At 55.4% G+C, this 18,934-nt stretch overlaps 1 protein-coding gene and 1 pseudogene across 2 annotated transcripts; both read right to left on the reverse strand.

The window, feature by feature from the left end:
* Positions 1-590: 590 nt before the first annotated feature.
* LOC123353456 (retinol dehydrogenase 8-like) lies at positions 591-10,863 on the reverse strand. Of its 2 annotated transcripts, none has more exons than XM_044994555.1 (7): positions 10,714-10,863; positions 6,799-6,915; positions 5,756-5,917; positions 4,554-4,733; positions 3,808-3,901; positions 2,799-2,982; positions 591-1,635 (listed from the first exon to the last, which is right to left on the reverse strand). In XM_044994555.1, exons 2-7 carry the CDS (start codon positions 6,893-6,895, stop codon positions 1,405-1,407), a joined length of 948 nt encoding a protein of 315 aa, XP_044850490.1. In that variant the 5' UTR covers positions 6,896-6,915; positions 10,714-10,863; the 3' UTR covers positions 591-1,404. The 2 variants fall into 2 exon arrangements, with proteins under 2 accessions (XP_044850490.1, XP_044850491.1); XM_044994556.1 differs by having other exon boundaries at positions 6,799-6,911; positions 10,714-10,857.
* A 4,150-nt stretch (positions 10,864-15,013) lies between these two features.
* LOC123353825 overlaps positions 15,014-18,934 on the reverse strand; it is a 47,318-nt pseudogene continuing 43,397 nt past the window's right edge.

Genomic DNA, 18,934 nt, shown 5'->3' on the forward strand with positions numbered 1-18,934 from the left:
CCCTGCCTCCGGCCGGGCGGGTGGCTGCTGTTGGAAAGTTCCCAGGACTTAAAAACTGACTCCAGTCACCATGCTCGGGCACCTCTGTTTATTGAGAGAGGGACTCCTGCACCCCCACAGGTTGGTCAGATGGGCTGGCCTGGCCCTGAACAGCTGCTGGGGGAGTGAGTCATTGCACACACTACAACACAGGCACATGTTCCCAGCGCTACCACGGGTGCTGGGCAGGGGGCCAGGTGCGCCCCCGAGGGGGAGATTGAGGAGAGGGGGAGATCAGAAAATGGGCCTTAAGAGGGTTCAGCACCCGGAGGAAAATGCTGCAGACTAAATGTTCACCCCCTCCTGGGAGCTGTTGCCGCCTCCTGGAATGTGCCCAAGAGGTGTCAGCTAAACTGCCTCTCGCCCCGCTGCTAAACCCACTTCAACCTGGGGCCATGAGCTGCATCAAACCCTAGTTGAGCATCTTCCAAGTCTGGCTGCATTAGTAGCCTGCTGGCAAACACGCTGCCCCTAACTCCAGCAAGTACGGTAGTCATTCCCTCCCTGGATGAGCCATCCCCACCATCTTCCTACAGGCCTCCCCGACAGTCTGATGCCCCGTGGCTCCCTTCGCCAGGGCCTCAAGCCCCGGCACACACCAGCTGGGCTGCCACCTCATGCAGGGTGTCTATCCCTCCCCCGGTGGAAGCACAGCCGGGCCCACCCCCACAGGTGGGTCTTGGGCAGGGAGACAACTCAATACAACCAGGGATCTAGCCCCAGCTGTGGGAGGGGAGTGGTGCTTAGTGGTTAGAGCATTGGGACAGGCCTCCAGACTCCTGAGTTCAATCCCCAGCTCTGGGAGAGGTTGGGACTCCTGGGTTCTATCCCCAGCTCTGGGAAGAGATGGGGCTCCGGGGACTCCTGGGTTCTATTCCCAGCCCTGGGAGAGGTCAGGACTCCAGGTCCTATCCAGTCCTGGGAGAGGTTGGGACTCCTGGGTTCTATCCCCAGCTCTGGGAGGCGAGTGGGAGTTAGGACTCCTGGGACCTACACTACAGCAGGGCCTTAAACCTCTACTTTTTGAAAGTTCTTTAAAAAAAAAAATCCTTTTAAAACCCCAAATATACTTAAAAAAAAGATACAAAAGAATCAGCTGGTTGCAAAGACTGGGGTGTTGCTAGTCCCCTCGTAGATCCCCACTCCTAAACACACTGCCGCCTCCTCCCCGCTCCCCACATCACCCACTGCGCTGGCACCTCCCGCTCGGTCCAAGGTTTTGTGCTTTTACAGTGGCTGTCCACACTGGAAACTAGGGTCGTGCTACAGAGCATTGGAGCGGGGCGAGGGCAGGGTGGGGGGATCTATAGCTGGAGCTGCCTGTGTTGTCCAGGGAGGAGGAGGAAGGGGATTGATGCCTTCGTCTCAAGGAGACTTGTTATAGGACACGTCCCTCCTCTTCCTCCACTGCAGCATCTTGAGGAGGCTGAGGCTGGCTTTGAAGAGCCGGTCGTGCTGGAAGATCATCTGGTGGAAGGCGTTCAGAGGCAGGTTCCCGGTGGGGTCGGCGTGTTTCAGGGTGGTCATGGGCGTGTAGAGGCTGTTGGTCTGGTAGCGAAAAGGCGGCTTCTCCGCCATGATCACCTTGGCCGTGTGCTGGGGAGAGCGGAGGACGGGCCTGCCTGTTAGACACTCGACCGACACACCCTAGGCTTAACCCGTACCGGGGCAGATCCCCAGTTGGTGTGAAATCGGGCACAGCTCCATTGGGGTCAATGAGCCACATCCCCACCTGGCATTTAATGTACAGCACCTAACACAATGGGGTGCTGGGCCATGATGGGGACTCCTAGGCACTACCGTAATACACCTAATAACATACAGCACCTAACACAATGGGGTGCTGGGCCATGATGGGGACTCCTAGGCACTACCATAATACACCTAATAACATACAGTACCTAACACAATGGGCCATGACGGGGATGCCTAGGGGCTACCGTAATACACCTAATAAATAACATGCAGCACCTAGCACAATGGGGTCCTGGGCCACGACTGGGACTCCTAGGCACGGCGATAATATAAATAATCACGGCTCCATTGGACTCAATGGGCCAGATCACCAACTGGTGTAAATCAGCATCACTCTGATTACCACTTATTGTTGGTATTGGTAGCGCCTACGAGCCCCAGCCATGGCTCAAGCCCCACTACATTGGCCACTGTATGTTATTTATTAGGTGTATTACAGTACTGCCTAGGTGATGGGAGCGGCTGGGAGCCAGGACTCCTGGGTTCTGTTCCCAGCTCGGGGAGGGGAGGGGAGGAGAGTGGTTAGAGCAAGGGGGCTGGGAGCCAGGACTCCTGGGTTCAATCCCCACTCTGCAAGTCCCTTCCCTTTTCAATGCCTCAGTTTTCCCCCTCTGTAAAACAGGGATAGCTGTGCCCAGCTCAACAAAAATGCTTTTTATCTATGGATCTCGAAGCGCTGAGCACTAACATACTTGCTTCACCGCTGGTCGCCCTGCCCTTACACAGACCCACACCCCACCCCACGCGGCAGATGACTAGGACAGAGGCCGAGCAGCGTCTCAAGGTTGAGCCCAGAGGTGATGTTAGCAGCCCCAGCTGCTCCAGGTGCCACCACTAGACTTACGGGTGCTTAGAACCTCTGGCAAGCAGGCCCCTAGGATCTAACTACCCACCCATCCTCCCTAGGTCCCCAGTGTCAGCGTGGTTACAGCCAAGCGCTATAGGGCTAGGAAGGGGGTAGCGGGTCAGTGTGAGTGCAGGAGGGTGGGGAGATGGCTCCCTACCTCAGCCACCTCGTCCGGCGACTGCCCCAGCACCGTGAAGACGTCCTTGGAATAGGCCATGTAGAAGCCTTGGAATATATCCAGTGTCTCCTGGTCAACGGCAGACAGGTCCATGCTGGCGGCTTCTTCGTAGAGTTTCCTTTCGAACTCGGTCACCACCGGTCCGGGTTCGATCAGGCTGATGCTGGGGAGGAGCAGGAGACAGTAACCCATCACAGCCCATGTAGCCAGCCAGGGCCTGGCTCCAGGCTCGTTAGGGCACACGCAGATAGGAGGTGCCACGCAGGGACAAAGCGCCGGGTCGCACAGCTTGATGCGCCACCTCCTTAGACGAGTGGGCCTTCTAGTCCAGCACCCCACCTGCTGCCCCTCCCATATCAGACCACCCACCCCTCCCTTCTTCCACCTTTCATCCACCCACTGCTCCACCCATCCATTCCTCCTTCCACCCTCTACCTACCCACTGCTCCCTCCTTCCACCCCCCCACCTTTTCCCCCTTTTATCTACCCACTGCTCCATCCATTCCTCCTTCCAGCCCTTCCTCCCTCTACCTACCCACTGCTCCCTCCCTCCTGCCACCCGCCTACCTCCATCCCTTCCTCCCTCCCTGCATTGCCGTCTCAGATGGCTGGGCCATACAATCCAATATCCTTACACCTGCGCCTAAGGTCCCAGCACTGCGATCGCTACCTCCCCTTCCGTGCACACACGATGCACTAAGCCAACAGTGCTAGGATGCCCATGGGGCGGAGGGGAGGGAGAGGCCCTCTGGACCCCACCCCTCACAGCCTCGGTGGGTCCATCCCCCTTATCTGAGCACCAGCAAAGTCAGCAGCGGTGGGGGCTGCCCAGTCATTGTAATGGATCAACGGAGCGACCAGGCACCTCCCTGCAGCCACCTGCCTGCAACCCCTCTGAGCTTCAGACGGGGGGCGGCTGGGAATGTCCACTGCCCCCCTGCAGCACTGGGGCTCATCTCCCCTACACAGCCCTGCCCCCGGGACTTACTTCACACCAAACTTTAGCGCCTGCAGGGCCAAGCTCTCACAGAAACCCTCCACAGCGAACTTGGAGGCGGAGTAGATGTCGTTGAAGATGAGGCCTGAGGAGCAGAGGGGAGAGAGATTCAGCCCCCCGGGGTGAAGCAGCGGGAGGGGAGGAAGCTGGGCTGGACAAGGGTGAGGCTCTGCTCTGCTGGGAGGGCCAGTCCAGAACTTGTCGAGGGGTCGGCCACCGGGGAGCGGAGACACCTGCCCGTGGTACTGACCAGAATTGTCCCACCAGCTCCTGGGGCTCCCCTGTCTGTCTCCTGTCTTATGTCTTGGGGCAGAGACCAGCTTCTTGCTCTGCATTTGTACAGCACCTAGCACAGCGGGGTCCTGGGCCATGGCTGGGGCACCTAGGGGCTACCGTAATACACCTAATAAATACCATACAGAACCCAGCACACTGGGGTCGGTGGCTCATGGGGGGTGGGAGGGCTCAGGGTCCCAGCAGGAGAGTAGGGAGGCAGGGTCCCATGCGGGCGGGAGCCCAGGACTCAGTGAGGGGTCCCAGCAGGGGAAAGGGGGGAGGTCAGTGTCCCATAGGAGGCAGGCTGGGGCTCTGGGTGGTTTCCACACAGCAGGGGCCCATCAACAGGAGCCTGGACCTGTCGTTCCTCCCCCTCCCCCCGCGCGCACCACACCCACACCCCCGCCCCCAAATCAGCAAGGTGCAGCCGGTCCCCAGGGGCCACAGCCCCCCGGTCTCACCTTGCAGCCCCAGCACGCTGCTCATCACCACGATGTGGCCCCGGCGCCGGCGCTTCATGTCGGGGAAGATTTCGCGCACCAGCCGCACCAGCCCGAAGAAGTTGGTGTCAAAGAGACCCTTCATGGCAGCGACGCTCTGGCTCTCCACCGGCCCGATCATGCCCAGCCCCGCGTTGTTCACTGCAACGGAGGGGGGGAGGGGGGGGCGTGTGAGCCCCAGGAACCCCCCCAGGGTATAGCAGCTGCTGCAGCTCCCCCCTCCACTGGGGGGGGGGTGAGCGCAGACTGGGAGTGGGGAGCCCCACTGAGATGGGGGGGAGCCAGGATCCCCTTTTCCCCCCAGCTCCGATCACCGAAGGCAGAGGCACAAATGGCCCATCCAGCTCTCTGGCTGGCCCCACCCGTGGGGCTCCGGATCCTTTCCTGCAGGTGGGGCGACCCCTAGATGGGCCCATCCAAGGTCATGGAGGACACCCGGCTAGATGTGCCCGTGGGTCTGATCCCATATGGCGTTTCCTTCGCTCTCCAAGCAGGGGCTCAGCTCTGCCGGGGAACGCATCGAGATCCCCGCTTTACGGAGCAACCCCTTCCCTGTTCAGCCGAACCCTCCGCTGGGTCACCACCTGGCAAGGCCAGTCAGGCATGTGTGCGTGAGAGCCTGTGTCAGCTGCCCCCTGCCCCACACAGCAACCTTGGCACCGAAGAGCCAGAACCTGCCCTCGCACTTGTGGCTGGATTTTTAGTGGGGGCAAATGGGCAGAGCAAAGCCACCCAGCTCCTCCATTTACGCCAGCCTCCCCTCTGAGCCCCACACCCCTTTACCAACACGTGTGTGAGCTCAGGACGTGCCACTGACGCACCCAGGAGTCGGGGGCAGAGGGGAGTAGAGACTTGGGGGCATATGCAGAAGCTACCTGTAAGGGGCTGTGTAAATTACAGGCTAGAAAATGGGTGGAGTCTAAGTGGGTGGGGCCTAAAGGGGCGGGGCTTAAGTGGGCAGGGTCTAAGCTACCCAAGACAAGACATTCCTTAGACTCTCTCCTCTGGAGGAACCCCCAGCTGCTCCAGCCCCCACTTCCACGGTGCGTCTGTGGGGCGAGGGGGTAAGGGAAGAGCGCAGTGGTCCCCCAACCTCCCCCCACCGGATGCGTTCCAAGGAAGGCGGCCCACGCAGCCCCGAGAGGCTGGGCCGGCTCTCCTACCCAGCACGTCCACTCTCCGCTGGGGAATGCCCTCCACGCAGCGCCGGATGGATTCCTCGCTGGTCACGTCCATCTGGCGGATTTCCAGGGTCTTGTCCAGTGCCGGCCCCGCCTGCTTCTCCAAGGCCTCCCGCTTGTCCAGGTTCCTCATGGTGGCGATGACTAGGCAGAGAGATGGAGGGGGCGGGGGGGTTCAAACCAGCCAGGAAGCTCAGGGCCCCACTCCTGCGCTAAGCAGGCCCAGGCCTGGTTGGTGCTTGGATGGGAGACTCCCAGGGCTAAGATGGGTGCTGCAGGGTGAGGGGCTCAGTAGGGAGCACTGGGGTGGGGCTCTGTCTGCGCAGACTCTGATGCACTAGGGGGAACTGTGCTGCAGAACCAGGGTGAGGGCTCAGTAGGGGGTGATCTCCCCTTGCAGGCTATGCCAGTGTGGCACCAGTGGGTGCTGTGAGGCAGAACAGTGCCATTTACCTGGTCGGGGTCCTGCCCCATTAGAGATTTCACATGATCAAGGATGCTGAATGCCCCTTCCTGCCCCACCCGTTCGCTAGTTACACTCTGCCTCCCTAGACTCTCCCTGCAGCTTTGACTGAACAAAGCACTCTGCGCATCTTGTCCTAAACTTCCATGCAGCGCGGCTGTACAGTTGTTACACACCAGCCAAACCATACTCCAGAGATGGCTGCATCTCCGCAGTAGCTGAGCAATCTCTGCATTAACAGCTGATGTGCCCCACCCCAGAGGCAGCTGCATCTCGGCAGCAGGTGAGAAAACCCTGCATAAACTGTTCCCACGCCCCATCCCACCCCAAAGGTGGCTGCATTTCAGCACTGGCCGAATGATCTCTGTATTAACAGCGGCCACATCCCACCCCAGAGGTGGCTGCATCTCAGTGGTGGGAGAAGTGATTCGGTACATAGGGCTATAAAGCTCCTGGGGACAAAAGGCCATAGACGTTGTAAGATCGTTATCATTTCTCTGCCCTATGCGGCATGTTCCTCCTCTTCTCCAACTCTTTATAATCCCCAGCCCGACCCTCTCACCTCGGAATCTCTTCAGCTCATCTTTAGCCAGCCGGACGGCCAGAGCCAGCCCGATCCCAGAGGAGCAGCCAGTCAGCAGCATGTTCCTGCAGGACATCCCTGTGTCTGTCTGTCTGTACAGGCAAGAGAAGTCAGGTTCAAAGAGGGTGGGGGGAGTGGTGTCTAGTGGTTAGAGTATGACGGTTGCAACTCAGGACCCCTGGGTTCTAGCTGCTGCTCTGGAAAGGGAGCAGAGCCTAGTGGTTGGGGACGGGGGAGAATTGGGAGTCAGGACTCCTGGGTTCTAGCTGCAGCTCTGGGAAGGGAGCAGAGCCTAGTGATCAGAGGGGAGGGCAGTGTTGGGAATCAAGACTCCTGGGTTCTATCCCCAGCTCTGTGGGGAAGAGTGGGGCTTAGTGGGCAGAGTGGGGGCTGGGGGTATTAGGCGTCAGGCCACTGATCTACTCAGTTGTGCCAGTCCCTCTCCTCCTTCACTGATCTGGCTGCCCTCTACGTGACACCGCCCCCCCCCCCCCACCAGCCTCTGATCTCGGTCTCTTCCTAGGAGAGGATTTCCACCAGGTGAAGCGGCGCCAGCCTCAGCCCATCCCCCTCCCGCGGGAGAACATGTTGTTCTATTGTGGAACCGTCTCAGCCTCTTATTCCCGCAGCCGGGGCTGGGCCCGGCTCCGCCCGTCAGCTCAGGGGAGTGAAGAGCCCAACCCCCGAGCGCCGTAACTAACCACCCAAACCCCTGGTGTAGACGCAGCTAGATGGGACGCTCCCGTCGCCCGGGGAGGGGGTGTTCTCATGCTGCCAGAAACCCGCTGCTGCCGCTGGACGCAGCATCTACACCCCAGGGCTCCGGCGCGGCCGTGTCAGCACGCTTGGGAACGGGGCAGCGGGGGAGAATCAGGGCTTGTGGGTGACCCAGCTCTGCCGGAGCACGGGGGGCAGATGAGGGCAGTGGTTCTGTTTCCCGGCTCGGCCTCTGGGCGACCTTGGGCAAGGCACTGCGGCTCTGTCCCTCCTTCCCCCCTCCCTTCCTTGGTCTATTTCGGCTGTGAGCTCTTTGGAGCATGGGACTGGCTCTCGCCCGGCACGACCCTCCCCGCCCCCCCCATCACAGCTGAGGTCTCTACAGGATTCCACAACACCCCTAATAACCCGACAAGCTGGCCAACGTCAGGTTTCATCTGCGGATGCGTTTGACAGGCCAGACACAACAGCAGGGCCCCGTGCCAAGGCACTCGGCAATTAATAATTAACGGGCACCAGCTCCCCATGGCAACTCAGTTCACCATGCCGGATCCTCACCTTGGATCTCTCCCCTGACCCAGTTCAGACTCAGCAAGGCTGCTCTCAGGCCGGCCGCAGAGCTGGGTGGGGAGTTATAACCAATCAAAGGGCAGAAACTGGGCTATTATTCCTCTAAGCTTTGATTTCTTTGGGGACAAAAGGCCCATCCTGCTGATCTCACCCGGCTGAGAATTCCACCACAGTTGGGCAGCACGGGCAGGCGGGTACAGAGAGCTGGCAAAGGGGCCACGGGACGATTACCGAGGGGGTCGGGCCTGCGAGGAGGAACTCCTTCTCCAGGTTTATTCCTGTTCAGTTACGCTCTGTTATAACCTACTTTTCTATTGACCGAGGCGATAAAAGCTCTTTAAAAAGAGAGCCAGAAGTTCACAGCCGACTCCTGAGCAGGTGCGATATACACAAAACAAGTCCAATCGCTCATAGGATGAGAGGCCCTTTAAATGCAACACTTCTAGGACCAGGAGTCCTTGTGGCACCTTAGAGACTAACACATTTATTTGAGCATAAGCTTTCGTGGGCTAAAACCCACTTCATCAGATGCATGCAGTGGAAAATACAGTAGGAAGATATCTATATAGATATAGATATATACACACACACACACAGAGGACATGAAAAATGGGTGTTGCCATACTAACTATAACGAGAGTAATCAATTAAGGTGGGCTATTATCAGTAGGAGAGAAAAAAAAATCTTTTGTAGTGATAATTGGGATGGTGCATTTCCAACAGTTGACAAGAAGGTGTGAGTAACAGCAGGGGAAAAATTTAGCATGGGGAGATAGTTTTTACTTTGTGTAATGACTCATCCACTCCCAGTCCTTATTCAAGCCTAATTTAATGGTGTCCAGTTTGCAAATTAATTCCAATTCTGCAGTTTCTCGTTGGAGTCTGTTTTTGCCGTTTTTTCGTTGGAGTATCGCGACTTTGAGGTCTGTAATTGAGTGACCAGGGAGGTTGAAGTGTCCTGCTGATAATAGCTCACCTTAATTGGTTACTCTCATTATAGTTAGTAAGGCGACATCCATTTTTTCATGTCGTCTGGGTATATATATCTGCCTTCTGTATTTTCCACTGCATGCATCCGATGAAGTGGGTTTTAGCCCACGAAAGCTTATGCCCAAATAAATTTGTTAGTCTCTAAGCTGCCACAAGGACTCCTCTTTCTTTTTTGCTGATACAGACTAACACGGCTGCCACTCTGAAACCTGTCACTTCTAAGACTGTAATTTTGGACTATGGGGCACCTACAAGCCACAGCTGAGATTGGAGTCCCCTGTCACGCACTGGTCGCTGCACAGAGTAAGAGACGGTCCCTGCCCCAAAGAATCTAAAGTGACAGGCAGACAAAGGAGAACTGGGCTCAGTTTCCACCTTTGCCACATGCAGACCTGAGGCAAGTTATGACATACTCATGCCTCAGTTTCCCTGCCTGCAAACTGGGTACTATAATAATTCCTTATACCCAGCCTTCCTCTGTGCATACTGTAAAATCTTCAGGGCTGGGACTGTCTCTCACTATATGTCTGTGCAGGGTCTGGCATGACGGGGGCCCGTGTACCGCCCGGCATGAGGCGGTGCGGGCCCTGGTCACGGCTGGGGCTCTGTGCAAGGCCCCGACCTAGGTGCTTCTGTAATACCAACACTAATGAAATGCAGAGTGGGTGCCAGTGTTTCGCCCAGGCCTGCGGGTCAGAGAAGGCGCAAAACCCAGGTAGGTCACCCCCCGAACCCAGTGAGCACCAAGGGCCGATACAAACTGTACCTGACCACGCCTGGAAGAGACGGACCAGGATTATGGGCCATGTGACTCAGGGGGACTCTGGGGCTGTGGGTGTCTGATCCAGGTGGGATTAAGGAGGGGAGATGGTCAGCACTCAGTACAATAAACCGCTCCCTGGAAAGTCATGGTTACTGCTCAAAATGGCACCATCCTCAGAGCTCTGTGTCCTTCCCTGGCTCCCCGGGAAAGCAGCAGCCACAGCAGCTGTAGCCAGCCTGACTAATCTTGGCTTATTCTGGTGCTAGATCCTGCAGGGTCAGGCTATATATAGAAGATGGGGCTCCTCTCTCCACAGGAAGGTCTCCGCCGGGCCTCCCCACCCCGGAAGGTGGTTCTCAGGCCAGCTCCCCAGAGAGCCGCTCTGTACTGTGCTTCCGAGGGACACTCACCCCGCACCCCAAAACACCCCATCTCTGCTGCAGACCCAGTTCCCAACACCCCCATTGCACTTTGCACCCCACGTCCAGCTCCACCCAATGCACCCCCTCCCGGGGGTCCCTAGCTCCCAGATCTTGCTCCCCAATACACCCCTGCTCTCATGGCACCCCGATCTTTCCTGCACCCCCCCGGCTTTTCCCCTCCCCCAGTGCACCCCCTAGCTCCCCACTCTTCCCAGTGCATCCCTGGGTCCGCCTGGGCTCCGATCCGCGAGGCACCCCAACCTTTCTTACCCCCCCATGCACCCCAATCTCCCAGCCCCCCCGGATCAGGGGAAGGCTGAGCACAAGGCGAAGCCCCGCTTTATCCCCGGCCCCCCGACATGGGGGGACCCCCTTGCTGCTGGATTCAGCTGCCCTTGGAGCCGGGAGCTCGGAGCCCAACCCCCCGCCTACCTGCTCCGCTGCGAGCTGGGTCGCCACCGGCTCAGCCAGTCCCCGCCTCGCAGCGGCTCCAGCTACGGCTCCTTCCCCCGACCGGCCGAGGGAAACGCCCCGCGAGCCCGCAGCACGCCGGGGCTTGTAGTCCCTGCCGGCCGGCCGGCCTCCCCCGGCTCCCGGGGCGTGGGGCAGAGCCCGGCCCAGCGCCCCCGCCCCCGGGAACGGTGAGGGGCACCCTCTGGCCAGCCCCACCCCCTGCAAGGTAACTCGGGGGTGCAGGGCGGCTTGTTATGGTAGGGTTGGAGCATGCACGTGGGGTTTTGTTATTGTAGGGTCACCTGTGCAGTAGCTTGTTATTGTAGGATTGGAGCTTGCCGCTGGGGCTTTGTTATTGTAGGGTTGGAGCCTGCCGATGGGGCTTTGTTATTGTAGGGTTGGAGCATGCACCTGGGCTTTTGTTATTGTAGGGTTGGAGGATGCACATGGGGCTTTGTTATTGTAGGGCCACCTGTGCAGTAGCTTGTTATTGTAGGGTTGGAGCCTGCTGATGGGGCTTTGTTATTGTAGAGTTGGAGCATGCACATGGGGCTTTGTTATTATAGGGTCACCTGTGCAGTAGCTTGTTATTGTAGGGTTGATGCCTGCCGATGGGGCTTTGTTATTGTAGGGTTGGAGCCTGCTGATGGGGTTTTGTTACTGTAGGGTTCAAGGATGCACATGGGGCTTTGTTATGGTAGAGTCACCTGTTGGTATTGTAGGTGGCTCATGACAGCTGACTCGCTGCTGCCCTTGATTCATTTTTATATGTGCACTTTATTTTGAAGTAGCCAAACTTTGAAGTATTTGTCTGAGGTGTTTTTTGAGGTTTGGGCCATTTTGTTGTGTAGTTCCAAACAACTGTTCCCCAGGGCTGATCCGCTGTCAATTTATGCAGCTTGTAGGGGAGGCATAGCTCAGGGGTTTGAGCATTGGTCTGCTAAACCCAGAGTTGTGAGTTCAATCCTTGAGGGGGCTATTTAGAGAACTGGGATAAAAATCTGTCTGGGGATTGGTCCTGCTTTGAGCAGGGGGTTGGACTAGCTGACCTCCTGAGGTCCCTTCCAACCCCAATATTCTATGAATGAAATTGCACAGCATTAGCATGCACCTGTACTGGCCATGACCAGCTAACATATTTCCAAACACAACGTGCTGGGTCTCATTGTGTGGTGTGAGGCCCTCCGTGTTCTGACCCCAAAAATGCTTTTGAGATACAAAAAAAGTTCAATTATAAATACTTTAAAATAATAAAGGGGGACCCTGCAGAACTGCAGTATGTCACCTACCACTTAAATCAGCTTCCGGACCACATGACTGGAGACTAGGGAATGTGATGCCAATTTTTTAAAAAGGCTCCAGAGGCGATCCTGGCAATTATAGGCCACTAAGACTAACGTCAGTACCAGCAAATTGGTTGAAACTAAGGTAAAGAACAGAATTGTCAGACACATAGATGAACACGATTTGTTGGGGAAGAGTTAACACGGCTTTTGTAAATGGAAATCATGCCTCACCAATCTACTAGAATTCTTTGAGGGGATCAATAAACATGTGGACAAGAGCGATCCAGTGAATATAGTGTACTTGGACTTTCAGAAAGCCTTTGACAAGGTCCCTCGTCAAAGGCTCTTAAGCAAAATAAGCGCTCATGGGATAAGAAGGAAAGTGCTCCCATGAACTGGTTAGAAGATAGGAAACAAAGGGTAGGAATAAGTGGTCATTTTCAGAATGGAGAGAGGTAAATGGCGATGTTTCCCAGGGATCTGTACTGGTGCCGGTGCTGTTCAACGTATTCATAAATGATCTGGGAAAAGCTGCAAATAGTGAGGTGGCAAAGTTTGCAGATAACTATCTCGAGTAATTTTATAAACCCAGAGCTGACTGCAAAGAGTTACAAAAGGATCTCACTAAACTAGGTGATTGGGCAACAAAACGGCAGATGAAATTCAGTGTTGATAAATGCAAAGTAATGCACGTTGGAAAACAGAATCCCAACTGTACATATAAAATGATGGGATCTAAATTAGCTGTGACCACTCAGGAAAGAGATCTTGGAGTCATCGTGGAGAGTTCTCTGAAAACATCTGGTCAACGTGCAATGGCAGTCAAAAAAGCGAACAGACTGGTAGGAACATTTAGGAAAGGGGTAGATAGTAAGGCAGAATTATCTTAATGTCACTACATAAATCCATGGTACACCCACATCATGAATCATGTGTGCAGTTCTGGTCGCCCCAACTCAAAAAAAGATGTATTAGAAGTGGAAAAGGTGCAGAGAAGGGCAACAAAAATGATTAGGGGTGTGGAGCAGCTTCCATGGGAGGAGAGATTAAAAAGTCTGGGACGGTTCAGCTTAAAAAAATGACAGCTAAAGGGAGATAAACTACAGGTTTCTAAAATCTGGAATGGTGTGGAGAAAGGGAATAAGGAAGTGTTATTTATTCCTTCATATAACAGAAGAATCAGGGGGTCAACCCAATTAAATTATTAGGCATCAGGCTTAAAACAAACAAAAGGAAGTATTTTGTCACGCAACACACAGTCAACCCATGGAACTTGTTGCCAGGGGAGGTTGCAAAGGCCATAGCTATACCTGGGTTCAAAAATGAATTAGATCCGTTCATGGAGGTTAGGTCCATCAATGGCTATTAACCAAGACAGTCAGGGACCAAGATGCTCTGGGTGTCCGTAAACCTCTGATTGCCAGATGCTGGACCTGGGAAATAGAGGATGGTTGGAAGCATCTGGCACTTGCCACTGTCGGAAGACAGGATACTGGGCTAGATGGACCGTTGGTCTGACCTAGTCTGGCCGTTCTTATGGTCTTAGTAACAATTTCCCTGCTCACTGCCGTTCTGGGATTTGGCTGGAGCAAGGCCCAGAACCAGCTCAGTGAGGAGCTGCCCTTCGTACCCCACAATTCCTGGAAACCCTGAGCTAGACAGCAGTCTGGGACCCCGATTCCCTGCTCTGGCTGAGATCCATTCACCACTGGTATCAGGGCAGGGGCAGAGGTGGGTTTACACCATTTTTGCCCCTTCCCGCATAGTTTACAGCAGCCTTGAGGCTACTCTAATTTACACACTGAACAGCCACCAGGGCTTCCCTGCAGTGATGTGGAGCACAATACATAAATAAAAAGAGGAACTGAACTTGGAGGCTTTAGCCCAGTTCAGTTTGAACTGTGGTTGTCAGAAGTTTGGGTTGGTTTACTGAGGGGCGTGGCCAGGGCCAAGGGGGCGTGGCTAGTGCCCCGCTAACTAATCTGCACAGCTGTTTGGCTAGTTTTTCATGCTGGCCATACCCACTCCACCTTGACCACATCCCCTATGTCAGGAGCTTCAAGGGGTTAGCAGCTCAAGCAATGCCCTCTGCCAGGAGAGATCTCTCAGCGTTATGGTCCCTTTACTTTGCAACAGCAGCATCAAAGGGGCAGGATGGCAAGTGAGAATCAAGCCTCTGGATCATGGAAGGCTTTAAACAGACCGCCATTTGCTGAGATGTGCCTGTTCCAGGCAAAAACCAACCAGACTGCTCAGCAAAACAGCACGGGAGGGTCCTTTGCCTATTACCACAGAGATTGCTTCGGGCTGTTGGATTGCAGTCGGAGCACACATGTACCGAGGCTGGGTCCGTGCTCAGGAATCTTAGCCAAAATGTTCCCCCTTAGTCTTTCTGCTGCGTAAGAAGGGCTGGGCACGGGGCGAGCTTGGCAATGAAATAACCCCTATTTCTTATATCATCACTGGAACTCAAACACGTCACACTCTTTAATGGGTTTATCCTAGACCCCCGGGAGGCAGTGCTGTCTTCCCTGTTGTTCAGAGGGGGAACTGAGGCACGAAGAGACCATGTGACTTGCCCAGCGGTCAGAGGAGGACAGAGTAGGGAATTAAATCCAGGGCTCCCACATCTTAGGTCCATACTTTAACCACTGGACCATCATCCCTCCTTGTCTATACAGAGAAACTGACTGGAGAAGCTCCTGTGGATGCTCAATTCCAGACCAGAAGTCACTTTATTCTGCAACTATTAGGGTGCTTCCAATGCAGATTTATTCCAGGCTATTTTAAATTATGTGTACGATCACAGCACCCAGGACCCCACTGTGCCAGGCGCTGTACAACCACAGAATGAAAAGACAGTCCCTGCCCCAAAGATCTTACAATCTAGAGCATCCACACGGGGCATTGCGTTTCCCTAGTGTTATAGGGGGCTTGGAGTCAGTCTAGAGCAGGCCATGAAATAAATCCCCCCTACTGGGTGCTGAGAGCCATTTCCCTGCTGCCGCAAAACTTTATTCACATTCGGGAGAAAACAGGTACAAACCCAGACAGATGCTTCAGGGTCGCTCCCCCGGAAGGCACAAAGTTTCGGGATTGAGGATTCTGGGGGGGTAAGGGGAGGGCATTGCAACAGGTGTTGTACAAAGGAGTAATCAGTTCAGTTCAGGGGCTGCTGAAGTGTGCCACAGTGTAAGGAAATGACAGAGCTCCTGGGTATCTCAGAGTTGGGGACGACCCTCACACGGAACGGTTCCGTGCTCTGTGTCCAGAGAGCTTGGATCAGTGTCTCTAGAAATTGCAGAGCAGGGCGTATTACAAGGATCAATAGAGGGTTATGGAAAGTGTGTGTGTGTGTGTGTGTGTGTGTGTGTGTGTGTGTGTGTGTGTGTGTGTGTGTGTGTGTGTGTGTGTGTGTGTGTGTGTGTGTGTGTGTGTGTGTGTGTGTGTGTGTGTGTGTGTGTGTGTGTGTGTGTCCCCACTGCTGCCCTCTACTGGATGGAATTTGAACTGCACAGCTGTGTGTCAAGCCCTATGCTATGAGCAGCTGAAGGAGATTCTCCTGCAGATCCAGAGGTAGGGGACAGCATGCAGAAGGGTGAGAGTCCTACCCCTGCTGCTGTGAAATGTATAGAGAGTCTGCCGTGACTCCAGTTTACACTATAGATGGGGTTATGAGGGAGATCGCCCCATAGAAAGGGGGACAGCTGGTGGTGACATTCCTGGGTCCTCTTCTTCTCGGTCTATGAAGGGCAGCCGTTTGTTACCATGTGCTGGGCAAACGCCTCCAGCCCCTTGCAGAGGGCCTGGAAATGTCCCTGCTGGCATTCCAGGGGGTTTGGCCACAGCTCAACCCAGGAGCCGCTCCCGAGCAAGTACGCCATCCTGGGAGAGAGAGCAGGAGGAAACATTAACGCAGCCCTTGGGGGGGCTAGGGGGTGACCCTGCATGTCCAGGGTACAGCCTGGCAGAGATCACAGGGCACTAAGGAGAACCACCCCCCGTTGTTAGTATGGGAGCACTTGGAATTGAACACACTTCTCCTGAGTCCCAGCCTAGTGCATTAACCACCAGCCAAACCCTTCCCCCTCCTCATAAACCTCCTGCCTCTCCAGGAGCCTGCTGGAGACTCACTCGGTCTTCAGGTCCCACAGGTCACTGCTGAGGCCCCAGATCAAGTAGCTCCTGTTCTCCAGCAGGTTCAGCGTCGCCTGGCAAGCCACTGGGCTGATAAATCGACGGGTCTTCCCCTGGACGCTTTGCTCTGTGCCTTTAAAAAAAATAAAAATAAAGCCAGCGATGCCCTATGAGCATGGGGAGCAGAATGATCGCTGGTGACAGATCAGCAAACAGGAGCCAGACCCACTGCAGAAGAGTCTGATCTCAGTTAAACAGGTGCCAATCCAGAGTGACTCTTGATTTCTTGAGGTCTCTTTTAGTTTGACATGTGCTCAGAATCTGTCTCCATGGGGTCGCTCTGGATTGACATTTGGAGGATAGGTCCATCAATGGCTGTTAGCCAAGATGGTCAGGGATGCAACCCCATGCTCTGGGTGTCCCTAGCCTCTGACTGCCAGAAGCTGGGCGTGGACAACAGGGGATGGATCACTCAATGATTCATTCCCTCTGAAGCACCTGGCATTGGTCAGTGTCAGAAGATAGGATATGGTGCTAGATGGAGCACTGGTCTGACCCAGTACGGCTCAGGTTTTATGACATCAGGGCAGGTGTGCTCAAAATCCCTGTCAATAGAGTCGCTCTGGATTTATGCTGGTGTAAATGAGATCAGAACCTGGATTCCTCTGTCTTGTTGGAAAAGGCCTCCCATGGTCACATCTGGGACTGGAATATTGAGATTTTTTTGGTTAGAAAATTATTTTATTTTCTACTAGAACATTTGGAAAAGTCGAGATCAGAATGGAAGAGTTTGATTTGATCGCAAAGGAACGTTTCTGCTGACCTGAATCAAAATTTCATTTAGCAGGAAGTTTCGATTTTTGGCTTTGTTCTGATCTTTGTTCCAAAGACAGCTTTTAGAAATATCGGCCTCTCCTGAGGAGCCCTTGGTAGGCTCAGGGTGTGGGGAGCTGTTATGAGACTACCAAGGTCGAAGCTGACAGCTAAAAGCCACCCGGGGGGAATGCGGAGGCAGTGCCCACCCTGGGGATAACTGGAGCATTGATCGATCAGTCTGGAGCGTTTTCTAGCGCGACGTGCTCTCGGGGACGAGCAAGGCTGTATTTCACAACGTCTCTGATGATGTGATGGGCATTGGTAGAGCTGACGGGGGGAACACAGGGCTGGAATAGCAGGGGGGCTGTGGGATGGGATTAAGGCGCATCAGCAGAGCTAGTTAGAGGGAAGCCGAGGTGTGGCGTGGCCAGTACCGGGTTTACAATGACGCTGTGACGCTGGGCTCACCCTCAGAGGGGGCCCTGGCATCCGGACCATGGCCCCGCCCACCACTTGCTCCTCTCCGCCCTCCTCCCCTCCCCCGTATGGCTGAGCAGGGGTGGAGCCTCAGTGGGAAGGGGCGGAGTGGGGGTGGAGCCTCGGGGTGAAGCAGGGGACAGGGCCAAGGTCTGGGTGCCAGGGCCCACAAAAGATTCATCCGGCCCTGGGGATAGCAGGGGGTCTAAGGGACATGACTGATAGTGAAAGGGGAGCCCAGGGCTGGGGTAGCAGGGGGCTGTGGGTCAGGATGGAGGGGCACTGGCAGAGCTTGGGGGGGAGCCCAGGGCTGGGCTAGCAGGGGGCTGAGGGTCAGGATGGAGGGGCACTGGCAGAGCTGGGATGGGGGGAAGCCCAGGGCTGGGCTAGCAGGGGGTCAGGATGGAGGGGCACTGGCAGAGCTGGGATGGGGGGAAGCCCAGGGCTGGGCTAGCAGGGAGCTGAGGGTCAGGATGGAGGGGCACTGGCAGAGCTGGAGTGGGGGAAGCCCAGGGCTGAGCTAGCAGGGGCTGTGGGTCAGGACTGAGGGGCATCAGCTGCATGGACTGACTTCAGTGGAGGCCTCCTGCAATGTGCGGTTCTCAGCTGGTGCCATGTCCTCCGTCGTTTTCAAGGAGCACTACATTCACCTCCCAGATGTACAGAAATAAAACGCAGGTGAAAAGCCCGAGTGCAGAAGCGGGGGCTGGGGCGGGGGGAGCATTGCACCGTGTAACGGGGACAGCCTGCACGCAGGGTGAGACGCGGGCAGACGTTCACACAAGGGCCGTTACCTTCCTTAATGACCTGCACGATCCTCATGGTGAAGTAATTGTACATCCCGTTCTGTTCCACCTTCACCAGCTGAGCTTTATAAACTGCAGGAGGAGATGGGAGTCAGAGATCTGTTAAAAGCCCAAAGGGGCCATCGCGACCGTCTAGGCTGATCTACAGAATACAAGCCAGACGTCACGGTGACAGGAGTGCCTGCAGGGGACTGGACTTGATGACCCAGAGGGTCCCTTCCAGATCTGTGTCTCACGGGATGAGAACCTACATAGAATAGAATCAAATCCCACCCATTCGGGCAAAGAGACACCACCAGTCATCTAGAACCCTACTTGCTCAGCGCCTGGCTGCTTCCTAGACCAGTGGGGGCGTGGGATGTAGGGTCCTACATCAGTGGGTCTCAGGCACTAAAGGGGAACCTGCAGGTGCGGGCGGGAATGGGCTTGACCCAGGTTTTCTTGCTGTGTAAAAGGCCTGGGGAAAGATGCGTGATGAATTCAGACTCTTTCCACCCCCCCACCAGAGGCCTCTGTGGTTGCCTGGAGAGTGGATCTCCCAGGCATGGCTGTCTTCGGTCTAACTGGGAAGGGGGAGTGGGTTTTATTCAGACTGTTTACAACTCAGTGGGTTTTAAATATTTAACTCAAATAGCTGAGCAACTGGTGGGAAAAAAAACACTTGTTAAAAAAGTTTGG

This window comes from Mauremys mutica, chromosome 20 (genome assembly GCF_020497125.1).
Source record: "Mauremys mutica isolate MM-2020 ecotype Southern chromosome 20, ASM2049712v1, whole genome shotgun sequence".
Classification (NCBI taxonomy): Eukaryota; Metazoa; Chordata; order Testudines; family Geoemydidae; genus Mauremys; species Mauremys mutica.